The sequence below is a fragment of the Cryptotermes secundus genome, unplaced genomic scaffold (assembly GCF_002891405.2).
Source record: "Cryptotermes secundus unplaced genomic scaffold, Csec_1.0 scaffold79, whole genome shotgun sequence".
Taxonomy (NCBI): Eukaryota; Metazoa; Arthropoda; class Insecta; order Blattodea; family Kalotermitidae; genus Cryptotermes; species Cryptotermes secundus.
Genome location: NW_019741974.1, coordinates 3608858 through 3633793, shown reverse-complemented (window position 1 = coordinate 3633793; position 24936 = coordinate 3608858). Strand labels below are relative to the sequence as shown.

General features: G+C 41.4%; 2 protein-coding genes across 5 annotated transcripts in view; one reads left to right on the top strand and one right to left on the bottom strand.

Annotated features, from left to right (window-relative positions):
- LOC111872813 (titin) overlaps positions 1–3589 on the top strand; it is a 4056-nt gene extending 467 nt beyond the window's left edge. Inside the window, exon 2 of the mRNA XM_023867001.1 lies at positions 2906–3589. Within this exon, the coding sequence (XP_023722769.1) occupies positions 2906–3589 (684 nt within the window). The remainder of the gene's footprint in view (positions 1–2905) is intronic.
- The window catches only part of LOC111872784 (mitochondrial ribonuclease P catalytic subunit), a 516563-nt gene that overhangs the window by 104146 nt on the left and 387481 nt on the right, over positions 1–24936 (bottom strand). The gene's annotated exons all lie outside the window — the stretch shown is intronic.

Genomic DNA, 24936 nt, shown 5'->3' with positions numbered 1-24936 from the left:
ATGTAAAAGACAAAAGACCACGACGTTTCGGAGACTGGATCTGTCTCCGTCTTCAGGTGGGTAGGGAAGGATAAACCTACTTCTGAAGACGGAGACAGATCCAGTCTCCGAAACGTCGTGGTCTTTTGTCTTTTACATACCGGACGATGGATGAAGTCCAAAATAAGCCAAAAGAAGTACAGTACGAGTATACACCATCGTCAGAATCCTTTCAAGTGTACCTACATTTGCCTACAATTCTGGGGAACAATAGCTACCATTCAAGTTAGAAATTTATATCGTTGTCTCCTATTTAAGAATATACAGATTAAAATATCTTGTAACTTGTATTCTTTTCCAAGTATAATTAGAATGATCAAGTTAAGGAGGTTGAGGTGAGCAGGGCATGTAACACGAATTGGGGAGACGAGGAATGCATGTAGGATATTGGTGGGAAAGCCAGAAGGATGTTTCCTTTTGGCTTTCCCACCAATATCCTACATGCATTCCTGGGAACACCAAGGCGTAGGTGGGTGGATAATATTAAAATTGATTTAGAGAGATATAATGTGATGACAGGGATTGAGCTGGCTCAGTATAGGGACCAGTGGAGTGCTCTTGTGCACGGTAATGAACCTTAGGGTTCCATAAAATGCTGGGAAATTCTTGAGTAGCTGCAGAATTGGCGGCTCCTCCAGAATGGCTCAGCTCCATGAGTAAGTAAGTAAGTAAGTAAGTAAGTATGCTATTCTGTTACAATCTGAGCAGGATTTATCCTTGGCATATTATAGACCTGAGAAGATGTTGCCCTTCAGAGCGGTGGTATTGACTTTGCTTAACACGGCCGTGACTCCACGAGAAGTTTCACCACGAGAAATGTAAACACTTGGGGGTCCCCGGTCTCTTCACACCAGTGAACATAACCAAGCACCAGACGCAACAACCAGTCCTCTGTAACCGGTTTAGTCAAACAAGTCACGATTGAACTTTCTGTGCCTTTCTATCACTTAAAAGCAGTTACGATATACTGTTCAACATTTGCTACTAACTTGGAATATGTGATCTTCAGGGTTTCAGTCTTAATTAGGGAAGACTGCGGTTCGACTCTCACACCCCTTGCTTGTTCTTGTGATGTATCACTAAGGTTTTCTGCATTATACATGGCCGGCTGTTCTAAGTGAACAATTTATTCCCGATTTCAGGTACAGTCTTTTGTATTTAAGAGGATTTCAAATATAAGTTTTCAGATTCGATATTTTAAAAGAGTATTATACCGTCAAAAGGTCTCTTAATATGAATATAAAACAAACAAAAACGTTGAAATTTGTTCATGAATCCAACCCATATTAGGGTTACTGTTACATAGACACGTCTCAGAAAACGCGAACACAAAATCAGCAAGTCATGCGCGTAAACAGACGTTCAGAAGTGTTGGCAAGTATTTCCTTTTACATAATGAACAAGAGATATTGAACGGTTATTACAATTCGAAATATTCAAAACCAAATAGCTGAAGATTAGAAAATATACAGGTAGTTTTATATAATCTTTTAAAATAAGCACCCAGTCACATAAAATACTTGAACTACCTGTCATTTTGTTAGGCAGGCTTAGTCTTCCAACCAAAGAAAAAACATGACTTTAGGATACATGATGTAACTCCGTCCTAAGTGCAAACTATATTTATAGGTCTTTTGTTTTGTTCTTCTTTATACACTAAATATTTCGGCCCCAAACGGCCATCATCAGGTGTATACACTCACGTATCTGTTACACTGTACTTATTTATAACATTTAAAATTTAAAAACATAGGTCTTCCTGATTAGCACTTATAAAATATTCGGTTCTAATTTTAAATCCTTTAAAAAATTTTCTCTAAATTTTAAAATTTAAAAATGTCAGGGTCACTCGTCCTATGTCTATAGTGCTGCAGCGGCTTCTTCTTGTTTCTAGTACTGTATAGGTGTTATCTGTGTAGTCTCCTTGTGTGCAAAAGACCTATAAATATCGTTTGCACTTAGGACGGAGTTACATGATATATCGCATAAAGTGCAACAGGATGCTTAAATATAATATTATGACTTTAGGGTTCATGAGGCCGATACATAGAGAATATATTTAAGTACGAGAGAGGAAGTTGCAAGATAATGGAGAACATTACATAACGAGGAGACATATAATTTGTACCCTCCACGAAATATATTTAGGATGGTGAAATCAAGGGCGATGAGATGGGCAGAACATGAAGCAGGCATGGGGAACGTAAGAAACTCGTAAACAGCTTAATTGAAATATCTGATGGAAAGAGACAAACCAGAAGACATAGGAATGAAGTAGAGGACAATATTAAAACTGATTTCAAGGAACAGGATAAAAAAAACGTGAGCTGGATTATAGTAAAAAAAATCCGTCTTCTGGGATATAACGGAGTATAATCTGTTCAAACTCAACGGACGTTTCGGAGGAACATATCGCCTACATCTTTAGGGTCGAAGAATAAGCCAAGAAAGAAAGAAGCCTGAAAGCAGGTGTCAATATCTGCTGGTTTCTTGTTTGACTGATACCTCTTCCCTGAAGATGAAGGCGACATGTTACTCCGAAACGTCCTTTGGCTCTCAATGGACCACACAGCTTTATATCCCAAAAGACAGAACTCTTCATAACCACCGCTCTGAGAACCTCAAAGCCTATATAGACTAAAGTTAAAAAAGAAAAGAGTCTGGTGGAATGTTTTCAACAGGGTAGTGAATTAGCTTCTGGATTTTATAAAAATAGAATTTTTTTGACCAACTTAGCAACTGTAAGCTTCCGAAGAACTATGATCCATGTAGTGAGCCATGAGTTACGAATGCAGATTTTCTTCTGATATGAATATGCTCGGAGCGCTTTATTTGCAGACTTGTTATGCCACAAATTTGTCAGCAGGTTTGCTTCGTAATCATGGCATCCGCCCTGGCAGTGGCCGCGGAGGAGAAGACTAAGGAAACCTCGGTGGAGGACAAGAAGACTGACGGCAAAACAGGCAAGAGAGGGATCTTCGATTTCGGGTACGGTCATGGTTGGGGACTTGCCCAAGGACACGGTCTGTCCCTTGGTAGCTTCGGCAGCTTCGGCGGCTTCGGAGGCTTCGATCACGTGGGAGGAGCTGGAGGTTTCGAGCACCTGACCTTGCCAGAGCAACATGAAGAGAAGCATGAGGAGCACATCAAGGCCATCACCATCACGAAGGAGGTCAAAGTCCCGGTGCCTCAACCCTACCCAGTTCATGTCGAGAAGAAAGTTCCCTATCCGGTCAAGGTCCCTGTTGAGGTTAAGGTGGAGAAGCCTTATCCTGTACATGTCCCAAAGCCCTACCCTGTTTACATCGAGAAGAAAGTGCCCTATCCCGTCGAGAAGAAAGTGCCGTACCCCGTCAAAGTCGAGGTTAAAGTGCCCGTTCCTGTCCCTCACCCAGTTCACGTCCCTAAGCCCTATCCTGTCAAGGTCCCTGTCCCTAAGCCATACCCAGTCAAGGTCCCAGTCTACATCGAGAAGAAAATCCCCATATACATCAAGGAGCATCATCACGATCATCATCACGGTGGCGATAGCTTCGAGGGGTACCCATGAAATTCACGGTGCCCTCCAAGCATTGCGCAATGCGCTAGTCATTTTGTTGGTTAAATCGTCATTTTCTTCTCAGAGTAGAGGAAAATTGACGTGAAAATTAAGGCAATGTTGTTGAATTTCGAAGATTACTGTTATCTGGGATACAATTCAGTGTCCTCTGTAATCTTACATTCATCAATTTCTGCTCGAAGCGACAAGCCATACTTCATCTTCATATAGTCAATAAATAATATTCATATATCACTATATATGTAATTGTTAGTTCCTCTACTGTCACTCTCAAATTTGGATCTTTTTTGTGCCGTTTTTTATATTGTTAATAAATATAGTTATGTTCAACGTAACATTTCTCGAGCGATTCGTCAAATCTCCCATCCATTAAAATTCTTTTTCCCTTCCTTAGCCTCGCTTCGGACTCGAAGAAGTGCCGATGAATATAAAGTGTTTTATATAAGAAATACAAATATGAACAAATAATAACGGGGATTTCATCTCCATATTCCGTTCATTTAAAATTTATCCATGAGATCCTTTCTATTAAACCTGATTGTAGGTGCATAAGGTAAACGTAACAGGTAAAGGTAGCACTATGCCACAAAGGCGTATGGGGGAGTGGATGTATAGATCCACATTTTATTTACCTCGACACTAACGTGTTGTGAGTGGTTAACTTCACTCCCCGGCCGCTTTACTCCCTGGGAGACGTGACGTCTTTAGTGACGTGGTGAGTCCCTTCCCCAGTGGGAGGTTCCTCATTAGTTTTCTTTAGGTCAGCTGGCCAGTGTCTTCGGAGTCTTCGATTGTGCTGCGGTTCAAAGAGTGGCTGTACTATGTCGTTCGGGAGATTTGCTAGTTTGTTGTGGTGTGAGGTACTTTTTTCTCTGATGACGTCTTTGTATGGTATATTTAGGTCTGTATGTAACGTTTGGTTGTTTACATACCAGGGTGCATTTGTTATAATTCGAAGTTTTTTGATTGGCTTCTCTGGATTATTGATATATTTGATTTGCTGGCACAACCCCAGAGCTCAATTCCGTAAGCCCAGATTGGTTTGATTATTGTCTTATAAAGCAGGACTTTGTTTTCTATGGATAGGTTGGATCTTCTTCCAATTAACCAGTTTAGCTCCTCGGTTTTTAAGTCTATTCTATACCTAGAAGACCTATTCTAGGTCTTCCAGGTAACGGAGGATAACCCATTAGTGGATGGTACTCCCTACAAGCCACGCAACGCTCTAACAATTGGTTATTACGCTGTATTAGTACATTATGAGTAGATTGTAAATATCCTAAAATAACAAACTTTCGGTTTCATTATATTCCATAGGCCTGGTATCGTACATTAGGATATGATCCGCATGTGGCATGAAGAAATGCAGGACAGCTCACAATTATCGACAATATTGTAGGTCAAATTTCGGTCAGCCTATCTCCATGAACTTCTCCGTTCACTTCGGCTTTTCTAGATCTTACACATTCGATAGGACTCCTTGGGCGGGTGATCAGCTCGTCGCAAAACCTCTATCTGTACACAAAAACACAGAAAAACGCACACACACAAACTAAACATCCATGCCCTGAGTGGGATTAGAACCCACGATCCCGGTTTCCAAGCGAGCGAAGACAGTACATGCCTTAGACCGCTCGGCTACCGTGACCGGCAATATGGCCCTTTACTATTATCAAATTTTAACGATCCAAAGTGAAGGGCTGATGAATTTAGAGAAACATGAAGACAGGAGTTCAATGGCGTCTGCCTCCGATCAATTCAAAACGCCCAAGTTTCTGAAGACTGGTCTCCTGCGGGAGCATCGCTTCATCCCCCGTGAAGGATTTGAATCGACGGCCTCCCTCAGACAAGAATTCATTTCCTATTGGCTGCTTTTAACTAGCCAAATTCATCATGAAATCAGCACAAGCCAATCACATAACGACCTTTGAGAATAAAACAGTTCCCACTCGGAACCCCGCATGTGAGAGCGGTTATTTCTTTAGTTAGGGTCCAGCTGCACCCTTCCGAAGACACTTTATGACAGCTACACATGTCAACAAAACAGAATTCACATCTTCTGCAAACTGCAGACTTGCCTCCCGTGGTGACCTTGTCCCCTTCCGGCCATCCAAACTGCATGTAAACAAAAACAGGGCAGTTATTTTCTGTCCAGATACGAAAAACAAGTCATAACATGCTACTAAATCGGTCTCGCCAATAAACCAGTCACCCTTCCGAAATGGCTAGAGAGGTCCATTACGTCCATGGAGAACTGTAACACGTTTGGGCTGCTACAGTTGTTAAAGTCAGCTGCTGGATTCCTGAATAGAGGTCATAAGAATGAAGCGGGAAGAGGGGACCTCCGTGTGCAAGCCTTACAACGTGAAGCTGTTAACGGACGTGGAAGGAATTCTACATCTCGACATCAAACGGATGAGAATGAACAATTTCACCCTGTGGCCGCTTAATCCCATTAGTTATTCAGTATTATGGGGCACGCGGTAGGGTAGTTGGTTGAGGCACTATGCTACAACCGGAAGGTCGTGGGTTCGAATCCCGATGAGGTGGATTCTTTTTCAATTTAACTAATCCTTCCAGCCGCACTATCGTCCTGGTGTCGACTCAGCCTCTAACAGAAATGAGTACCAGGAATTAATTAAATAATTTTCCTGGGGGGTAAAACGCGACCGGCGCGAAAGGCTGACAACCTCACCGCCATCTGTGAACCGATTGTCTACACAAAATGTGGGAGCCTCGACGTCTCACAACCTTTTGGACCTTCACGGCCTGTCACAGGGATAACTTTACCTTTTATAAGGCCAGATACATTTCAGTTCCCGGTATACGTGCAGAATTGCTGAAGAGAAACGTAACTGCCAATGAAGAATATCAGACTCCATAACCAAGCTACTTTACCGACTAAGCTGTTGAATCAGTCTCAGCAATGGGGCATTCTGGTGAAAATTTCATGTACGAAGCTTCTTTCTTATGTAGTAGGACTGAGTAAATGTCTCATTCTTGTACTCTTGTTTCTAATTGAAGAACAAGGGGAGGAGTGGTTTTGCAAGTTACAGTGAAGGGACAAGCGGTAACAGTTACTTCTTTCGTACAGAGGCGCGGTCATGAAACAAATACGTTCTATTAACTGGGCATCGGCATCTAATGAAGGCCAACAAAAGGAAACTACACAAAGCTCAGACATGTCCCCACAGTCATGGGAAGCAGACAACACTGACAGCGGCGCCATAACTACTGTTAATGTAAATGAGTTTGTTTCATGAAACGTAAATTTAAATTAGGGATCTCCATATCGAAGCATCTTTACAATAAAGTATGGGGTAAGTGTACGATTATGGATTGGCCGGTCACGGTAGCCGAGCGATCTAAGGCATGTACACTGTCTTCGCTCGCTTGGAAACTGGGATAGTGGGATCGAATCCTAGTCAGGGCATGGATGTTTAGTTTGTGTGTATGCGTTTTTCTGTGTTTGTGTACAGGTAGAGGCCTTGCGACGAGCTGATCACCCGCCCAAGGAGTCCTACCGAATGTGTAAGATCTAGAAAAGCCGAAGTGAACGGAGACGTTCATGGAGGTACGCCTAGGCCCACTGGGGCTGTAGTGCCACGGAAAAAAGTGTATGGATTAGTGTAATTACCTGCCAGTTTAAAATTACTGTAATCTATTCTTAAGCAGACGTATTGAAAACCAGAAACCCTGTTCATTTTAGAGAGTTTGGGTGAAAGTTACGGATAATTTCTTTCAGTTGACGGACGCTGTTAATATCGAGGACATGTAGAGTCGGATGATCGGATGAATTTATTTGGATCTGGAAGGAACCGGCCATGAACTAACTGGGATACTATCCTGTAATTTATATTGAGGGATTGAGAAAGACCATGAAAACTTCAGTCTAGTCGGTGTCCAGATCGAAATTCGACTGAGAACATCCCTATTCATTCCTATCCAGAATGGTCTAAAACAAGGAGATGCTTTATCGCCATTCCTTTTCAACTTTGCCTTAGAATATGAAATTAGGAAGGTCCAGGAAAACCAGGTGGGACTGAAATTAAACGGGACACGTCAGNATACCAAGTCAAAACCTAATTCGGGAGGAAATTAAGAGGAGACTAAACTCGGGTATTGCTTGCTACCAATCAGTCCAGAACCTTTTGTCTTCTCGTCTGCTGTCCAAAAACGTAAGGATCAGAATATACAAAACTATAATTTTGCCTGTGGTTCTGTGTGGGTGTGAAACTTGGTCTCTGACATTAAGGGAGGAACATAGACTGAGGGTGTTTGAGAACAAGGTGTTGAGAATATTTTTGGACCGAAGAGGGATGAAGTGACAGGATGTTGGATAAAACTGCATAATTAGAAGCTTCATAACTTGTACTCTTCTCCAAGTATAATTAGAATGATCAAGTCAAGGAGGATGAGGTGAGCAGCTCATGTAGCACGAATAGGGGAGACGAGGAATGCGTATAGGATATTGGTGGGAAAGCCAGAAGGAAAGAGACCACAGGGAAGACCAAGGCGTGGGTGGGTGGACAATATTAGAATGAATCTTAGTTGGATAGGATGGGATGGTAAGGATTGGATAGATCTGGCTGAGGATAGGCACCAGTGGAGGGCTCTTGTGAACACGGTAATGAACCTTCGGGTTCCATAAAGTGCTGGAAAATTCTTGAGTAGCTGCAGAACTGGCGACTCCTCCAGGAGGGCTCAGCTGCATGAGTAAGTAAGTAAGTACAATTAATTTTGTAAAAGTTTTATACGTATGTATATTTTATACGAAAGCAATGTACAGTCCGTCCGATACCCGCTCACGTTCTACTACACGCCGGGCTAGGGGCAAGCAGTCTCTGGATGACATCTTACACCACCCAGGGAGGCAGCTCTATTCACATATACCACCGTGTTTCACAAGATTTTATTTTTACTGTAAAGAAGTAAAGTATTATAAAAAATTTGTAATTTTTTGTAGCTGCTTTTGGGGGAGGGAGGGTTAAGTTAAGTCAGTTCGGTTTAACATCGGTTCCGATCACCGAGGTTCCGTTGTGTAGACATGACTGGACCTGTAGGCTATGTCAGCAGGGAAGCTCTGGCTCAACATGCGGTAACATTTCCGAAACAGTTCGTCGCGACGTGAGTCCAAGTGTGGCGTGCCATTATAAATGAAATAAAAGACTAATGAAACTACTGGAAAACACAAAGAAGATAATATACATTCAATGCATACCATCACATGTTGGCATCAATGGAAACGATATTGCTGATGAACTGGCAAAGAAGGGCACAAGGCTGCATCGCTAAAATAAAATCTTAAGTGCCCACACACTACCTAACAAAATCAAAACTAAAACAAATGAAGGAATACTCCATACCATCAACAAAGAACCGTAGAACAAGAAATAGTCAGAGAGAAGAAAACTTTGGGAAATTTACAGCAAGAAACGCAGAAGAGAAGCTGTTGCAAATTTTCGATTGAATACAGGACATGACTGCCTTGCAGCACATCTTTGTAAGACAGGAATATATTTTTTATTCATTTATTTATTTATTAAGCAATCAGAATGTACAATTCTATGAGCTAGTTTGCTGGCATAAGAGCTGTGATGCTCTTTAATGTCGTGATGAGTCCCTTCCCCAGTGGGAGGTTCCGCTTATTTTTCTTTTAGGTCAGCTGGCCAGTACCTTCGGAGTCTTCGATTGTGCTGCGGTTCAAAGAGTCGTTGTAGTATGTCGTTTGGGTGATTTGCTAGTTTGTTGTGGTAGGAATATATAACACAGAAGAATGTACACTGTGCAAATTGCCAGATCATTTACGTGAAAAGAACACCTAATCTTAACAAGGAGATGCAATAAAGCAAGAACTTGAGTGCTCTCTATTGGAAAGCAAGAAGCAAAATGGGTTAAATTATCCCAAATGCAGCCATTGGAAACTAACCAACCAACCATTATAGATGTAAAGGTTGGTCAACACGTTGAACAAGGCAACTCAAATTGTGTTAAAAGACCTAGCAGTGAAATCTTGTATCGCCCCGTAATCTTTAGGTTTTTGCTGTAGTTCATTTGTTAAATAACGACAGTTCGATATCGGAGTTCATGCTGCGTGGCATATGGTAGGAATGCTGTTCATTCGAGTGTCAATATTCAGTTCATACCATTATTGCTAAAAAAAAGTCATGAATGCTCCGCTATGTGCGTGGCATTCTTGAATAGAAATTTTTCCTAACGCCACCATCTCGTAGCGTAGTCGGTTGAGGCTACAAGCCGGAAGGTCGCGGGTTCTATTCTGTATAAGGTCATTGGATTCTTCAATTGATCTAATCCTTCCAGCCGCACTATAGCCCTGGAGTCAACTCAGCCTATAATAGAAATGAGTACCAGGAATCTTCCTGGGTGTAAAGGGCGTCCGGCGGGAAGGCTGACAACCTTACTGTCATCCGCGAACCGATTGTCTAGAAAATGTGGGAGCCTCGACGTCTCATATCCTTATGGGTCTCCACTGTCTGTTACAGGAGTAGCTTTACTTCTTACCGTCTTTTCCTTGCACGGAGTATATAACAGATTCAGCCTACTTATCTCTTCTTTTCTCTTCCCTGTCTTTCTTTCAATATACTACGTTTCCCTCTGGATTTACATCCATCATTTTTGGAGTTACATAACCTCTCAATTCTCTGTACATGACTTAGGTGCTTTTCTTAGTAGCGTTGAATCTTTTCCTACATGCAGAATATCAAACCCTTTTTTCATGATCTCATTTCTGGCCATGTTCCGGCAAACGACATTCTTTAATGAAGGTAATTTTCTTAAATAGGATTTAATTTCCTCTCAGATTATAATTCAGAGAATCCCATGGTAATCAATCTACTTTGCTTCAATTTGTTTTTGTCCTCTCATAAATTGATCATGTTACAGCCTGCTAGAGTCATTCACCTGAAGTATCATGAGTTTAATGATTAATTTCAAAACTGGCAGTATATTATTACATAAAGGTTCAATAAACCAGGACAATATTTTTTATATGAACATGATGTTATTAAAATAAACAAGATAAAAAAGTTCCTTCAAGTTTGCTATGTGACTTCCTGCTTCTGTAGGGACTAGCGAACCTACATGTGACCCCATTATGTTAGTATCTTACATGCTCTGGGTGTGTGGTCAGTCTGAACGGTTTGCTATAGCGGCAACGGTCTAGATTTGCATTTGGGAGGAGCTCGGGTTGAATCTCGGCGAGGCTATCCACAATGATATTATTCGTGGTTTCCTCAGTTCCTCCAAGCAGTTGACGGGTTTGAACCTCGATTAGATCATGACAGCTTTCTTCTAAATCCTTTCCAATTCATCCTACAATTCAGTGTTATGTAATCTGCATATGCACAACTTAGAAATACAGAAAAGTAAAAAAAAGTAAAACTATCCCTGTACCAGGCCGTGAAGGCCCATGTGGTTGTGAGACGTTGAGGGTCCCACATTATCTAGACAATCGGCTCAAAGATGGCGGTAAGGTTGTTAGCCTTACGAACCAGCCGCGCTTTATTCCCCCAGGAAAATTATTTAATTAATTCCTGGTACTCATTTCTGTTAGAGGCTGAGTAGACCTCAGGGCCTAGTGCTGCTGGAAGGATTAGGTCAACTGAAAAACATCAAATGACCTCATCGGGACATACAACCAACAATGTTTTATAATTAAAATTACTTTCAGATAATTAGTTGGGTTCCTAGTTAGTTATTGGAGAGAGTGGGTTTCCCCATGCACTTAGATCTGTATTGGTCCATTGTGCTTCCCTCTATGATATTCTACCAGTCTCTATATCCTACCGGTACTGGTGCTTACCATCAGTCCCGCATAGCCAGCGAGACCGGCTCTACTAACTGAGAGGTATCTATAATTGTTCCCCCATCTACCAGAGGTATTAGAGACTGCTGTTGGGCGGGAAACGTCCGTAATTTGGCTCAGTGACCTCCTTTGGAGATATGAGGTTCTTTTACGTGCCGTAAAGCTACGACACGGGACCCACGGCTTAAAGTCTCTCCCAGAGGACTTGTTCCCTGAATTTTTCCGCCCTTAAAAATTCGACGACCTCCGCGGGTATTTGAACCCGCGTACTACGAGTCATGAGGTGGGAACGTTACCTCTAGACTACGGAGGCCGCCTAGTTGGGTTCCTAATTTTTATACTTATGTTTGATTGATGCAAGGGTCGAGAGTGTGTACAGCAGATGTGACCAAATCGTTGTCCGAGTGTCTAAAGCCGCTTTTCGGTGGTCAGTGCTGCTCGTGGTTAACCTGATTCATGGTGGTTTCTTGCTTTTTATATCTTTAGACCCTGAAGAAGGAGATGACATGTTCTCCCGGAATGTAGGTTGACTTTCAAAGGACTACAGCCACGGCTGTGAGTGAGAACCTCAAATCCTCCAAGATACTAGTCAGTTCCTTTTTAAGAAGGAATAATAAGTCACGCTTTCGCTTTTGATGTTAAGTCCCTGAACTGTGAAAATTACGCATTACAGGCTAAGAACAAAACATCTTTAAGAATATTAAGCTATTTAAGTAATTTAATATCAATATTATATATATATATATCTCAGCTTATAATCTCGAGCAGTAGAATAATTAGTAAGTCATGATTTGGAAAACTTAAAGGGTAAAGTTGTTCCTGTGCTTAACTAATTAAGCACTACGCCATGAAGGCGTATTGGGGGTGTGGATGTATAGATCCACATTTTCTTGACCTCAGCACTATCTTGAAGTGAGTGGTCAGCTTCAAGCCTCGGCAGTTTTATCTCCGGTACCCACTGGATAGGAGGTTGAGTGGAACCCAGATCCGGTCTTGACGACGTCGAGAGGAGAAAATTCTTGATTCTACCGGGACTCGAACTCCGACCCCTCGGTCGTCCAGCCAGTAGCCAGTCGGTATACCGACTGAGCTATCCTGGCTCTTTAATCATGATTAGGAAGGAATGTAGAATGAAGTCGTAGTGGCCTAATTTCAGGTATAACACCAGAATTTTCCTCAAGGGACGGGGAAGTACCGCGAAAAGACGGTCGGTGTCACAGACGAGTTTCGAACGGAAAACTTATCGAAGTCAGAAGCAATTCCATTTATTGCATAATTCGATGTTGTTATCATTGTTAATATTATCATTCTAATTTTAGTTACCATTCTTGTTATTGTTGTTGTCACTGTCGTTATTGTAGCTATCATCATCATCATCATCATCATCATCATCATCATGACGGATACATATCAGCTGCTATTGTTTGTAGAGACGTGGGTATGTTTAAAACAAAAATGCATTCTCTCATTCATATTTTATAATGACACTACCTTAATTATTAAAACAAACTTGGGAGCACGCGGTAGAGTAGTTGGTTGAGGTACTATGCTACAAGCCAGAAAATCGAGGGTTCGAGTCCCGATGAAGTGGATTTCTTTTAATTGACCTAACCGTTTCAGCCGCACTATGGCCCTGGGGTCGACTCAGCCTCTAACAGAAATGAGTACCAGGAATCTTCCTGGGGGATAAAGCGCGGCCGGCGAGTAAGGCTGACAACCTTACCGCTATCTGTGAGCCGATTGTCTAGAGAAAATGTGGAGCCTGTACGTCTCACAACCCTATGGGCCTTCATGGCCTGTTACAGGGATAGCTTTTTTATTCAATATGGATGTACATATTTTACTTTTCTCGCCCCATGACGAAAATTTCATTACGTTCATTTAATTATTATTATAAAAATTATATAAATGCTATTGTTCTATTATTTGATTACGTGTGTTTGTTTTGTTTCTTTCCTTTACTCTTGATTATTTGTAATTGTCTTTTTGATTTTTAACTCAGCAAGTACACGAATAATGATCTGAAACCAGAAGTTATCACGATCATCATGATCACATGATCGTAACCACACGCATGCGCGACTGCGTACACACGCACTTAACACTATCAGTCTCTTTCTTGGGTGACAGTTTGTTAGAGTAGCTCACGTGATCATGAGACTTGGCGACTCACTGGAACGTGGAGGTTCATTAAATACTCACAAGGGCTAGACACAGGAGCCTACCTTGAGCCACTTGAAACCAGCTCAAAGTTCAATACTATCTTTCTTCATTATCTACTTCGATATTAATACTCCCATGTAGCCTTTTTCTTTTAGTTACTCATTTCTTATCCCTCACATGCACTGTCCATCTCGCGCCTCTTAATTTGTTCATTCGACTAACATTCAATTCAGGGAGCAAACGGTGAAACTCCTTCCTGTGCAGTAATCACCACTGTCCTGTGACCAGCTATTCCACTCAGCACACTGATCTGAATCAACCTGAATCCTTGTGTTTGCTTAACGACGAGAGATCCACATATAGCATCAGGTACAACTGCAGATGTCGCTTTCTAAAAATCTTACGGTAACATCCACTTGCCTCTTCCTATATCTACGATTCCTTTAAAGGTAACAAAGGTCAAGCTATCCCTGTAATAGGTCGTGAAGGCCCATAGATTTGTGAGACGTCGAGGCTTCCACATTCTCTTTAGACAATCGGCTTACAGATGACGGTAAGGATGTCATCCTTACGCGCCGGCAGCCCTATACCCCCAGGAAGATTCTTGGTATTCATTTCTGTTAAGAGGCTGAGCCAACCCCAGGGCCATAGTGCAGCTGGAAGGGCTAGTTCAAATGGAAAAATCCAATGGCGTTATCGGGATTCGAACCCGCGACCTTTCGGCTTATAGCATGGTGCGTCAACCAACTACGCAACCGCGTACTCCTCTAAGATTCCTTTGTTGTTTATAATAAAATCCTGTTATTCTGGGTCAATCCACTTCGCCTGACAGCCCCTGATTCGAAAGTAACCCATGGCGAGACACAATAGGGTACAACGGACAGGCGACAGGCGATAGTGATTGACCGTGTTCTAGATAATTGTGAACAGGTTGCATAAGCGTTACAAGTGAAGTGAAAGGTTAAGTTGCAGGATCAGCATATGTAGATTTCCTATGTTCCTTTTCATGCGAAAATATTTCTTTACGTCAATTTCGTTATTTTACCGCCTGTATCCAATATTGTAAAGAAGTAAGCCTGCGTAGAACCGTCCTCCTTGAGAGACTAGTAGTCGCTCAGATGGTCAAGGAATATGCCACATTTTAAGCTTATTGGAACCAAAAGAGTCCTACCATGTTAACAAAAGGACACTGGTCAATATCCTGAAACACATTAAAGAGGACATATCCTTCAATCGTACTTTTAAGATTTTTGAATATTATCCTTCCATATACGCCTAAGTATTTTAAGGAAGTCCTTTCATCAGTTGACCCAAAAACGAAGCATTAAAATATGCAAAATTATATTTTCACATACTGTTTTTTTATGATAAAACATAGTCCCTCCAACTAGTGGGACGGTCAAGATGAGAATCCTAGGAACACGGGGAGGGGGCTGGAAAATATATTTGGACTTAAGTAGAGAAAGTAAGAGAAAGCTGAAAAATATGCAACTAAGATCTTCGTAATTTGTAATTTTCACAAAATATTATTAAGGTTCAACAAGTTAGGGAGGATGGGATGGGCAAGACATATAGATCGAAGGCGGGAGATGAGAATAGACAAAAAACGTTTACCGTGGAACATAGGAGAACTAGGCTCGGATGGGATAATAGCATGAATGGAATTTGGTGTGGACAGAACTGAACTGGCTTGGACAAGGTTCCTTTGGCGGGCTCTTATAAACACAGCAGTGAGTCTGTGGGCTGCCAGGAGATGGCTTGGCTAGCTAAGAGATTGCCAGATTAGGGAAATGCGCTGCACAGTAGAATTGCCTTCTGGGCAAAAGTAGGAGTGAAGATTGATCTACACGGTTTCAGACAACCCTCGCTATTCATGATGGGTTAATTAATCTGATCTTAATTCCAGCAAAAGAAATATGCAGATTAAATATGATCGTCGAAGACGTCAATTATCTTGGACTACACCTTGACAGATGACTTGCCTGGCACAAACACATCCTAGCAGAATGGAAACAACTAGGAATTACTTTCACCAAACTGCACTGGTTACTCTGACGTAAATCAAAACTCTCTACAGGCAACAAACTCCTTATATACAAAACAATCCTCAAACCAATCTGGATCTATGGAATACAACTTTGGGGTACAGCTTCCAACTCAAACATAGTAATTTTAGAACGATTTCAAGCTAAAGCCTTTCGCATGATAGTGGACGCACCTTGGTACGTACCGAACAGTCATCCGAAGAGATCTCCAAATACCAACAGTGAGAGGAAATTCGCCGATACAGCGCCCTATACAATACTCGGCTCAGAGCCGCCCGCCTTACGGAGCCACCGGACTTCAGGCGACTGCGAAGACATCTGCCAAATGATCTGCCCACCAGATTTATATTGCAATAGTATACCAATAATTCCAGATTAAAGATCTAGATAATAAGCACTCCCCCAAGAACCACACGAGGTTTCAAGCCTACTCACTAAAGAAGAGCGCAACTGTCAAGTCAAAGTACACCATAACAATTTGCTAAATGTACTAGTACAGATTGAAAATGAAATTGAACTATTAAAAAGACATATCGTCGATTCTCAGATGATTATCATTCGTTACTCAAGTGTCAGTTTTGCTAATATAAATCTATTGTCAGCAAAGCCATTCAACAGGTAAAATTAACCAACTAATATCTTAAAATGAACATAGTGAAAATTTCAAAATTAAAATTATGGATTTATAACAATGTCTGTATTTTAGATTATGTACAGTAAGAAACACTAACATGGCTGTCCGTTTATAAAAATATTCTGAACGTTCTGTAATATATGGATTGTAGTAAATCAAACTGGAGCACATATAAAACAAATTTAAACGAATTCAGTGATGTTTTAACACAATAAACATGTTGAATGACGATGGGACGGAGGCCTATAGACACAAACTGCACATTCTGAAATATGTGATGTTCTGGATTATGACACCGTGTAATGTGGTAAATGATCTCCAACTCTCCAGAGGTATATACTGCCTTTACCTTTATGGGGGGAAATTGACGGACAACATATAGGATATGGGGGGGGAAGTCAAATGGAACAGGAGGAATGACCACCAAGCTCCAGAATAGATAACTAACAAAGGGCCCCTATAAGTGTCACAGGTAGAGTAAAGTCTAGCTTAAATTTGTCTTTAGAAAAAACAAACTTTCTTTCCTTCAGGATGTGAACCAATGTCTTCTATTTTCCTTTAAGGAGAACACCATCTTCCTTGTGGAGTCCAACATGTAGTAGTATATCGTTCTCGTGGTGATCCAGTAATACCAAACAATATTTTGAAGAAAATTCTTACAATTTTAGGTAGGGTATCTTTGTATATATCTTAGAAGGAACACTGGATTTTTTCTGTTAGGATGTTCGTATTTATCTCACTTTGTTTTGATGATAACTAGACTGATTAATGCTGATCACAGTGGCCACGCGCATGTGTAGGTAGAGGCCTTGAGATATGGCTGATCCCCTGTCCGAAGAGTCCTGTTGACTGTGTATAGATTAAGAAACTGAAAAAGAGGTCAAGGTTCACAAGGAGCGTAGAACCATGTGAGGTAAGTAAGTAAAGTAAAGGTATCCCTGTAACAGGCCGTGGAGGCCCATATGGTTGTGAGATATTGAGGTTCTCACCTTTTCTAGACAATCGGCTAGTAGATGGCGGCAAGACTGTCAACCTTACGCGCCGGCCGCCCTTTACCCGCAAGAACATTCCAACAAGATTCCTGGTACTCATTTCTGTTAGAGGCTGAGTCGAGCCCAGGACCATAGTGCGGCTGGAAGGATTAGGTCAATTGAAAAAATCCAATGACATCCTCGGGATAAGATCCCGCGACCTACCGGCTTGTAGCATAGTGCCTCAACCAACTGCGCTACCGCAGAACCATAGATAGATTATTTACGGTACTTAAAATTATTCTCTTCAAGTTGCAGAAATTATGTAGGCCTACTAGGGGTCATTCGCCGTGGTGAGTAGGTAAAAGATACTGAATAAATTTAGACCTAATTAAAGATACTGCCGCAGCACTTGACAGGAGAGACCGAGATAACCTCCTTTGCAAAAACAGTCGGTAAACCGGCCACTCCTCTAACAGGGAACCCGTTCCGTAACTCGAAATCAATCGTTGCATTAAACTGCTCGGATGTTTTCTGGATAATACGTTAAAGGAGACAAGGGTATATCTTTCTCACATACTCCTCACGACCAACCCCCTGCCCCAACACATTCAGCGAAAATTTTGTTTGTTCTATATTACTACTAGTTCATACCGGAATCGAACCTCAGATACTATCGTGACCTTACCACATAAAACGGTATCACTGAATGCCTTCACTCCCTTCCGATCACAGGATCGCTGTGTTCAATTCCGTTTTGCAGCATCGAACCTCACTGCAGACTTTCCTAGCTTCAGCAGTCCATACGTGAAAAGCTGAAATATTGTCTTCTCCATCCCATACATTTTACTTTCCTCAGGCCTAAATACACCTTCTAAATTAAGCAACTAGAAACCGGCATTTATTTGTTGAATCCGCCACTGACGTGGGATTCGGACTGTCGATACAGTATAGAGGCAGCCCGCACACCAATCGCGTCAAGACAAGCATCAAGACATGAGGAAAAAGACGCTGTCATTCTCCATTCGTGATTCGTCAGCACGAAGCTGACGTCAGCATCATGGGTCAGAGTGGTGTGCAGCGGTTTTCATAATCTCATTCGTTTCAACTGTGCTCCTTTCTTTGCGTCATGTCGCAGACATCGTGTCTTGACTGTGACATGTCTTGACGCATGCCGGTGTGCGGCTTACCTATTTAAGAGCTTATGCTCTTGAGTCTGCAGTAATACAGTAATCCTAGAATGATATAAACGCCATGTGACAGGCGTGTACGTGTGTACGTACATGAACGGTGACTGTGGCACCAGTAAGAGGTGGGGCCATGAAGAGGTAGGCTTCAGCACGGTCGAACGGGAGATAATAGCGGGAACGGGAGAAGAGATGTTTCAACAAAAGGGAACGTGAACCAGTGACACGGGGAAAGCGTGTGAAGGTATGGACAACAGATCGGATTGGTGGGGCGCTATATAAGCGGACAATATGCGCTGTTTCGCTTTACTGCCTGCAGGGCCGCAGTCCGAAGATCAAGACACGCGATAGATTATGAGGCTTCACGTGAGTACCTCAGACATTACTAAAACATTAGTGATCAGGGCTACGCAAGATGGCGTTTCTCCTGAATATCGTTCGTGTCAATATCAACCAGCTGCCCATTTTCCTCATGTTTTTATAAGGCTTATGACACCACTCTCTCTGTAAAGGAGTTCATGAGTTTTGCCACTACCACGAGGTTTCAAAATACAGAGTTATTTTAAATGATGTGACCATAAGAAGTCCGTTATTTTCTCAGTGACAAAGGTTCGGCCACAGAGAGCGCTACGTTCGCTACGTACGCTACGTACGCTGTGTACACTCTGCGACGCAGCTAACATAGCGAACATAGCGTACGTAGCGTGCGTCGCAAATGTTGTCGCATTGTAAAATGTTTAATCCTTGAAGTATGATTCTATCAGTTCAAAAAAAATCCTGTTATATTTTTACACAGAAATGAGATATTACTTATTTAATTATTGCCGGTAACTTATCTCGTAAATTTGTCAGTTCATGTCTGCACTATAAAAATCTAAATTCTATTTCTTTTATTTTCCCTTTAACTTAACCAAGTCAACACAGACAATTCAAAATTCCTCTTGTGCCTAATCACTACGACTTCAAGGCATTAGCAGAAGAGGAAGTAGAGTTCCAAGCAAATTTTAAATCACCAACTGGTGCTCAGTGGACATCCTCATGTTCCTACTGCATTTACCTTGAGAGGAAGATAAATGTTACTGGTTTCGTGAAGGTTGGTATTAAATTGTGCATCCTATAGGCAATGATGAGCCGGTCACGGTAGCCGAGCGGTCTAAGGCATGTACTGTCTTCGCTCGCTTGAAAACCGGGATCGTGGGTTCGAATCCCACCCAGGGCATGGATGTTTAGTTTGTTTGTGTGCGTTTTTCTGTGTTGGTGTACAGGTAGAGGCCTTGCGAAGAGCTGATCATCCGCCCAAGGAGTCCTACCAAATGTGTAAGATCTAGAAAAACCGAAGTGAACGGAGAAGTTCATGGAGGTAGGCCTAGGTCCACGGGGACTGTAGTATGAAGGAAAATAAAAGGCAATGATGTTCAGGATCGCAAAACAGGAGGCCTTTCTGAACACACAGGTCCTCTTCCATAAGGTGCCCTACTCCAGGTCTGATGCAATTTTACTAATATTTTTAGGAGGAGTCAATAGGACATATTTAACAACCTTAAAATTTTCAAAAATATATCCATAAGATTAAAATTTCCTCTAATATTTATTTAAGGTAAAGTAAAGAAAATATTATCGTAACAAAAATTCATATTGTTCAAAGATGTGTCATAATAAAATTTTGAAAATTCTAGATTAATGAGGATAATATCCCAGCATATTAATATTACACACAGTCGCTATATTGGTATTGTTGGTGGTAAGAAATTAAAATGTATGTCACTAGCGGGTTAGATACCACTAGAGGACTAAGATTCAGGAAAAACCATCCACTATGAGCATTTTATAAAATATCTGAATAAAAAGAAATTATTATATTTTTGTGTAAGTTTTGAGGTTTTCACGACGGTGACTATGAAGAATTACGTCTTCTGGAATGTGGCGTCGTGTAGGTATTGTGTGGCTACAGCCAGCTTCTCAGGTTTGGAGCCTTTGTTTTGTTAGTTCAGTTCATTTTAGACTTTATTTTTTGTCTTAGTTTTAGAAATTCATAATTTTATTATAAAATTTCTTACAATTTACCGTAAACAAACCTGAGACACTGCTTCTATATATATTTATGTTACTGACTTGTGTCCAACGAGTGAGAATAATTTCTTGTAACGAATGCAATTGAGTAGGTGTCTCCCAAAATATTTACCTCAGGTCGCAAATAATTCGAATTTCTGAAATCTTGCTATTTAAAATACCAGGCTAGTCACAGTGGCCGCGCGGTCTAAGGCATGAACTGCCTTCGTTCGCTCGGACGCTGGGATCGTGAGTTCGAATCCCACTCAGGGTGTGGATGTTTGGTGTGTGTATATGTTTATTCTGTATTTGTGTTGTCCTGTGATTAGGTAGCAGACTTGTGAGGGACTGATCTCTCGCCCAAGGAACCCTACTGTCCGTGAATAAATGATTACGGAACTGAATAAGAGGCCAGGGCCCTGAATGGGCTGGAAGATCCATTGGAAAAATAAATTAAAATACCAGACGATATCGAAATCGTCTAGAAGTGCAAATTATTTTCATAATTTTTTCAAAAAATCACAAAAAAAAAATTCGAACCTGGAGGGGTAAGAATGGGGGTGAAGAGGAATGCACATAGGATGTTGGTGGGAAAGGCAGAAGGAAGGAGACCACTAGGAAGACGAAGACGTAGGTTGGTGGACAATATTAAAATGGATCTTAGAGACATAGGATGGGATGGTATGGACTGGTTCGATCTGGCTTAGGATAGCGACCAATGGGATGCTCTTGTAAAAATGGTAATGAATTTTGGTGTTAATAAAATACTGGAAAGTTCTTTTTTTACAAAATATTATTACGATTATCATATCAAGACGAACGAGATTTTCGGGACGAGCACACGTATGTGAGACAAGAGGTGTATAGAAAACCATGCAGTTTCGGGATGAGGCTTGCATAGACGGTAGGCGACGTTTCTGAAGAAATATTTTACAAATATTGGGACAATTTGGAGATAAACTTATGTACGTAGCAATGAAATACTCGTAGAATTTTGTCAATAAGAGTTAAGTCGGGATATAACTGATTCGAACGTCGATCGGCATATCCACCAATGATTGTGCTAAATCACTCTAGAATTGCTTCCTTGTGCACCAATACAATCCCATCACTTGACACGCCCTGTGCAGATGACGGCTTCTTTGGGTCACCAATGACGGTATGAAACACTGACCATTAACCTGGCATAAAGTTGCAATAACGGCGCAGAACAGTGACTGTTATAAAAAAAAAACATTTTTATTTTCGCTTTTTTGTCGATACTTTACTTATGAATAATTAATTTGTTTTAAACATATTTTATTGTCATTTATGAAGGTAAAGAAGTAAAGCTGTTCCTGTGTTTAACTAATTAAACACTACACCATGAAGGCGTATGGGGGAATGGATTTATAGATCCACATTTTATTGACCTCGGTACGAACTAGTTGTGAGTGGTCAGCTTCATGTCCCGGCCGCTTTACCCCCGGTACTCATTGGATATGAGGCTGGGTGGGCCCCAGACGACGTGGAGAAGAGAAGATTCTTGTCCTTACCAGGTCTCGAACTCCGACCCTTCTGTCGTCCAGCCCGCAGCCAGTCTCTATACCGACTGCGCTATCCCGGCTCTTCATTGTCGTTTATTAAGCTTCTTAATTACTCTGTTCCAGACAGCGCCATAGCTCAAGCAGTTAGTCACTGACTTCCCACCGCGGCGGCCCGGGTTCGAACCCGGGTCCGGTCAAGTGTGATTTGTGGTGGACAAAGTGGCGCTGGGGGCCGGTTTTCTCCGAGTACTTCGGTTTCCCCTGCCAATCTTCATTCCACCAAATTCTCCATCTCATTATCACCCGGGTCAGGTTACAATAATCCAATCAGTGGCCGCCGTGCCGAGTGGACCCAGTTGGACTCCACCCCCCACTACTTTGTTCCACTTGAAATATCGACAAGGTATACTATAATTGAATAACAGAAGAAGATCAGTATTTTTGGATTATTATGTCATTGAATTATTACTGTTATTAATAGTATTCTCGCTAAAACACTCCATTAAAAAGAAAACTCTTCTTATATAAAATATAAAACAAATATACTGAACAGTACAACAAGTTTTCTTGCTATCGTAAATTACTTATATATGCCACATCGGCTTCGATGCCTAAAATTTCTAGAAGAAAATATTAAGCATTTCTGGAAGTATGTTTAGAGAAACAAAAACGACGATCACACTGCCACGAAATTGAGCCTTGCGATAACTCTTACTGAGCCTCACCCTATTTCAGTAGCTTCTGCTCTTTCTTCTCTCTATCTATTTGTGCACGTAGTTATCACTCTGCTGATGTCACTCCTAGAATTCCTGAACCCAACATTTCTCGCTCTATAAAAGTTCCTTTTTCCTTGACAATGATATAAATCGGGCAATTGAATGCCTTATATCCTTGGGTCGCGTAGACTTCGGCAAAATCCCCAGTTTTATCAACAACGACTGATTTCACTGTATTTAGGAATGGAAACGTTTGTCCTGTGACTGACTACCGACATATTTAAACTATAACATATACTATGAATTTATGATTGGCTCAGTTTTATTTTAAGTTTAAACTTCATACACCTCAGCATAGCTCTGTTAAGCCAAATCAGCTCTGACCAATTTTAATATATCTTTAAACACAGTCACACCTGCTGTCTGCTTACTATTCTTTTTTGTTATTGCTAGTGGGGTGGGAAGTCCCTTGTACTGCGGCTACTTCTGGCCTATTGTACCAGCCCCAGGTGATAGGTGAGGGTGATTGTGGCGCAACTGGTGGAATGAAGATTGGCAGGGGAAACCGAAGTACTCGGAGAAAACCTGCCCCAGCGCCACTTTGTCCACCACAAATCCCACTTGACCAAATGCCTGAGCTATGGTGCGGCCTGTCTGCTCACTAACATAAATGGTGAGCTCTTGTAAACACGGTACTGAAAAATGTACAAATAATCGACTGTCTGAGAGAAAATACGTTTCTCAAAAAAGGTTTCCCCCCCCATGAAGCCCAATGGCAAGAACAAATTTCGCTCAGGGCATGTCCTTGCTTCAGATATTTCATCTGAATTGTACTGTCGTGCTATGCAGAGGCTGAGCGATGGACTGATCCCCCATTTCAGGACTAAGTAATAGGTTACACCAACATTAAACCTGAGTGAGAACGGATCATAGTGCGCACGTCTTGATTTTTTCTTTTGTCGCTACAGCCCCAATTTGGGCCTTAGCCTACCTTCATGAAACTCTCCGTTTCACTTCGGTTTACTAGATCTTAGACATTCGGTAGGACTCATTAGGCGGGTGATCAGCTAGCCGCAAGGCCTCTACCTGTACACAAACACAGAAAAACACAAACATCCTTGCCCTGAGTGGGATTTGAACCCACGATTCCGGCTTACGAGCGATCGAAGACAGTGCGTTTCTTAGACCGCTCGGCTACCGTGACCGGCCGTCTTGAAATTAGACGAAGATAATTATTAATTATTAAAATGATATTAAATAATTTATCCTTTTTTAAGTTTCTTCTTTTACTTATCGACGGCTTCTAAGATGTGAAGATTATATGGCGTTTAATGGTGTAAGTATTTTGTGTGATGCGTTGAGACAAAACAAATTACTTAAATGAAAGCAGCCAATATCTCCTTTAAAGCACCCCCGCATCATTTGTAATGTGGGGTCAGTAAAACCACAAATGGCCTTAGACAATTTTTGGGTTTGAGGTAATAACAGCAGCATCAGTGAAGAGCATGTTTTTCTGGTTTGTAACACTGTAGAGTTCGGAACAACCCTTGCCTACTTATACGGTGTTACAACCCAGAAGAACGCAGTCTTCCCAAAGAAATCATCTTCCCGGCCGACAATCGAAAAAGGAACCTCCTCAATACAAAACCGGAGTGCTGCAGACCCAATCACATTGTTTGATATAACCAATTATGAAGTAAATTTTATAATCTGAAATAATTTCTTGCGTCTAATTTGGAAACATCAACTTTCTTTTGCTTGTTGAATGTAGCGTAACGAGGAACTGAAATCTTTCAAAATGATGGAACCCATTCCTTGTCCCCAGGGTCGACCTTCAGAGTTTAGAAATCATGTTTCGCATTTGAGAGGCTCAAGGCTTGGTTCTAATAACTTAGGTGTTTGTTGCTTTGTATTTTCTCTCAAAGACTTTTTATAACACGTGAAACCTTACTGCTACTTATTATTCTCAATATATACGTATAATTCACAATCACTCTTCTTTTATACACTATGTAGTCTATGTGACTGAGAAATTTGTGTTCTGATTTCCTATATAAAGACATATGGGTGAAATTGCTCCTAAACCTATGAGTCGTTTTTATAAAACTTGGTCTCCCATCCTCAGGGAAGTGCATGCTACATGTAAAGCTTACTGAGAACAAGGTACTCAGATAATATCTGGATCCAAGAAGGGGGGGGGAACTAACGGAAGTTTGGAGAAG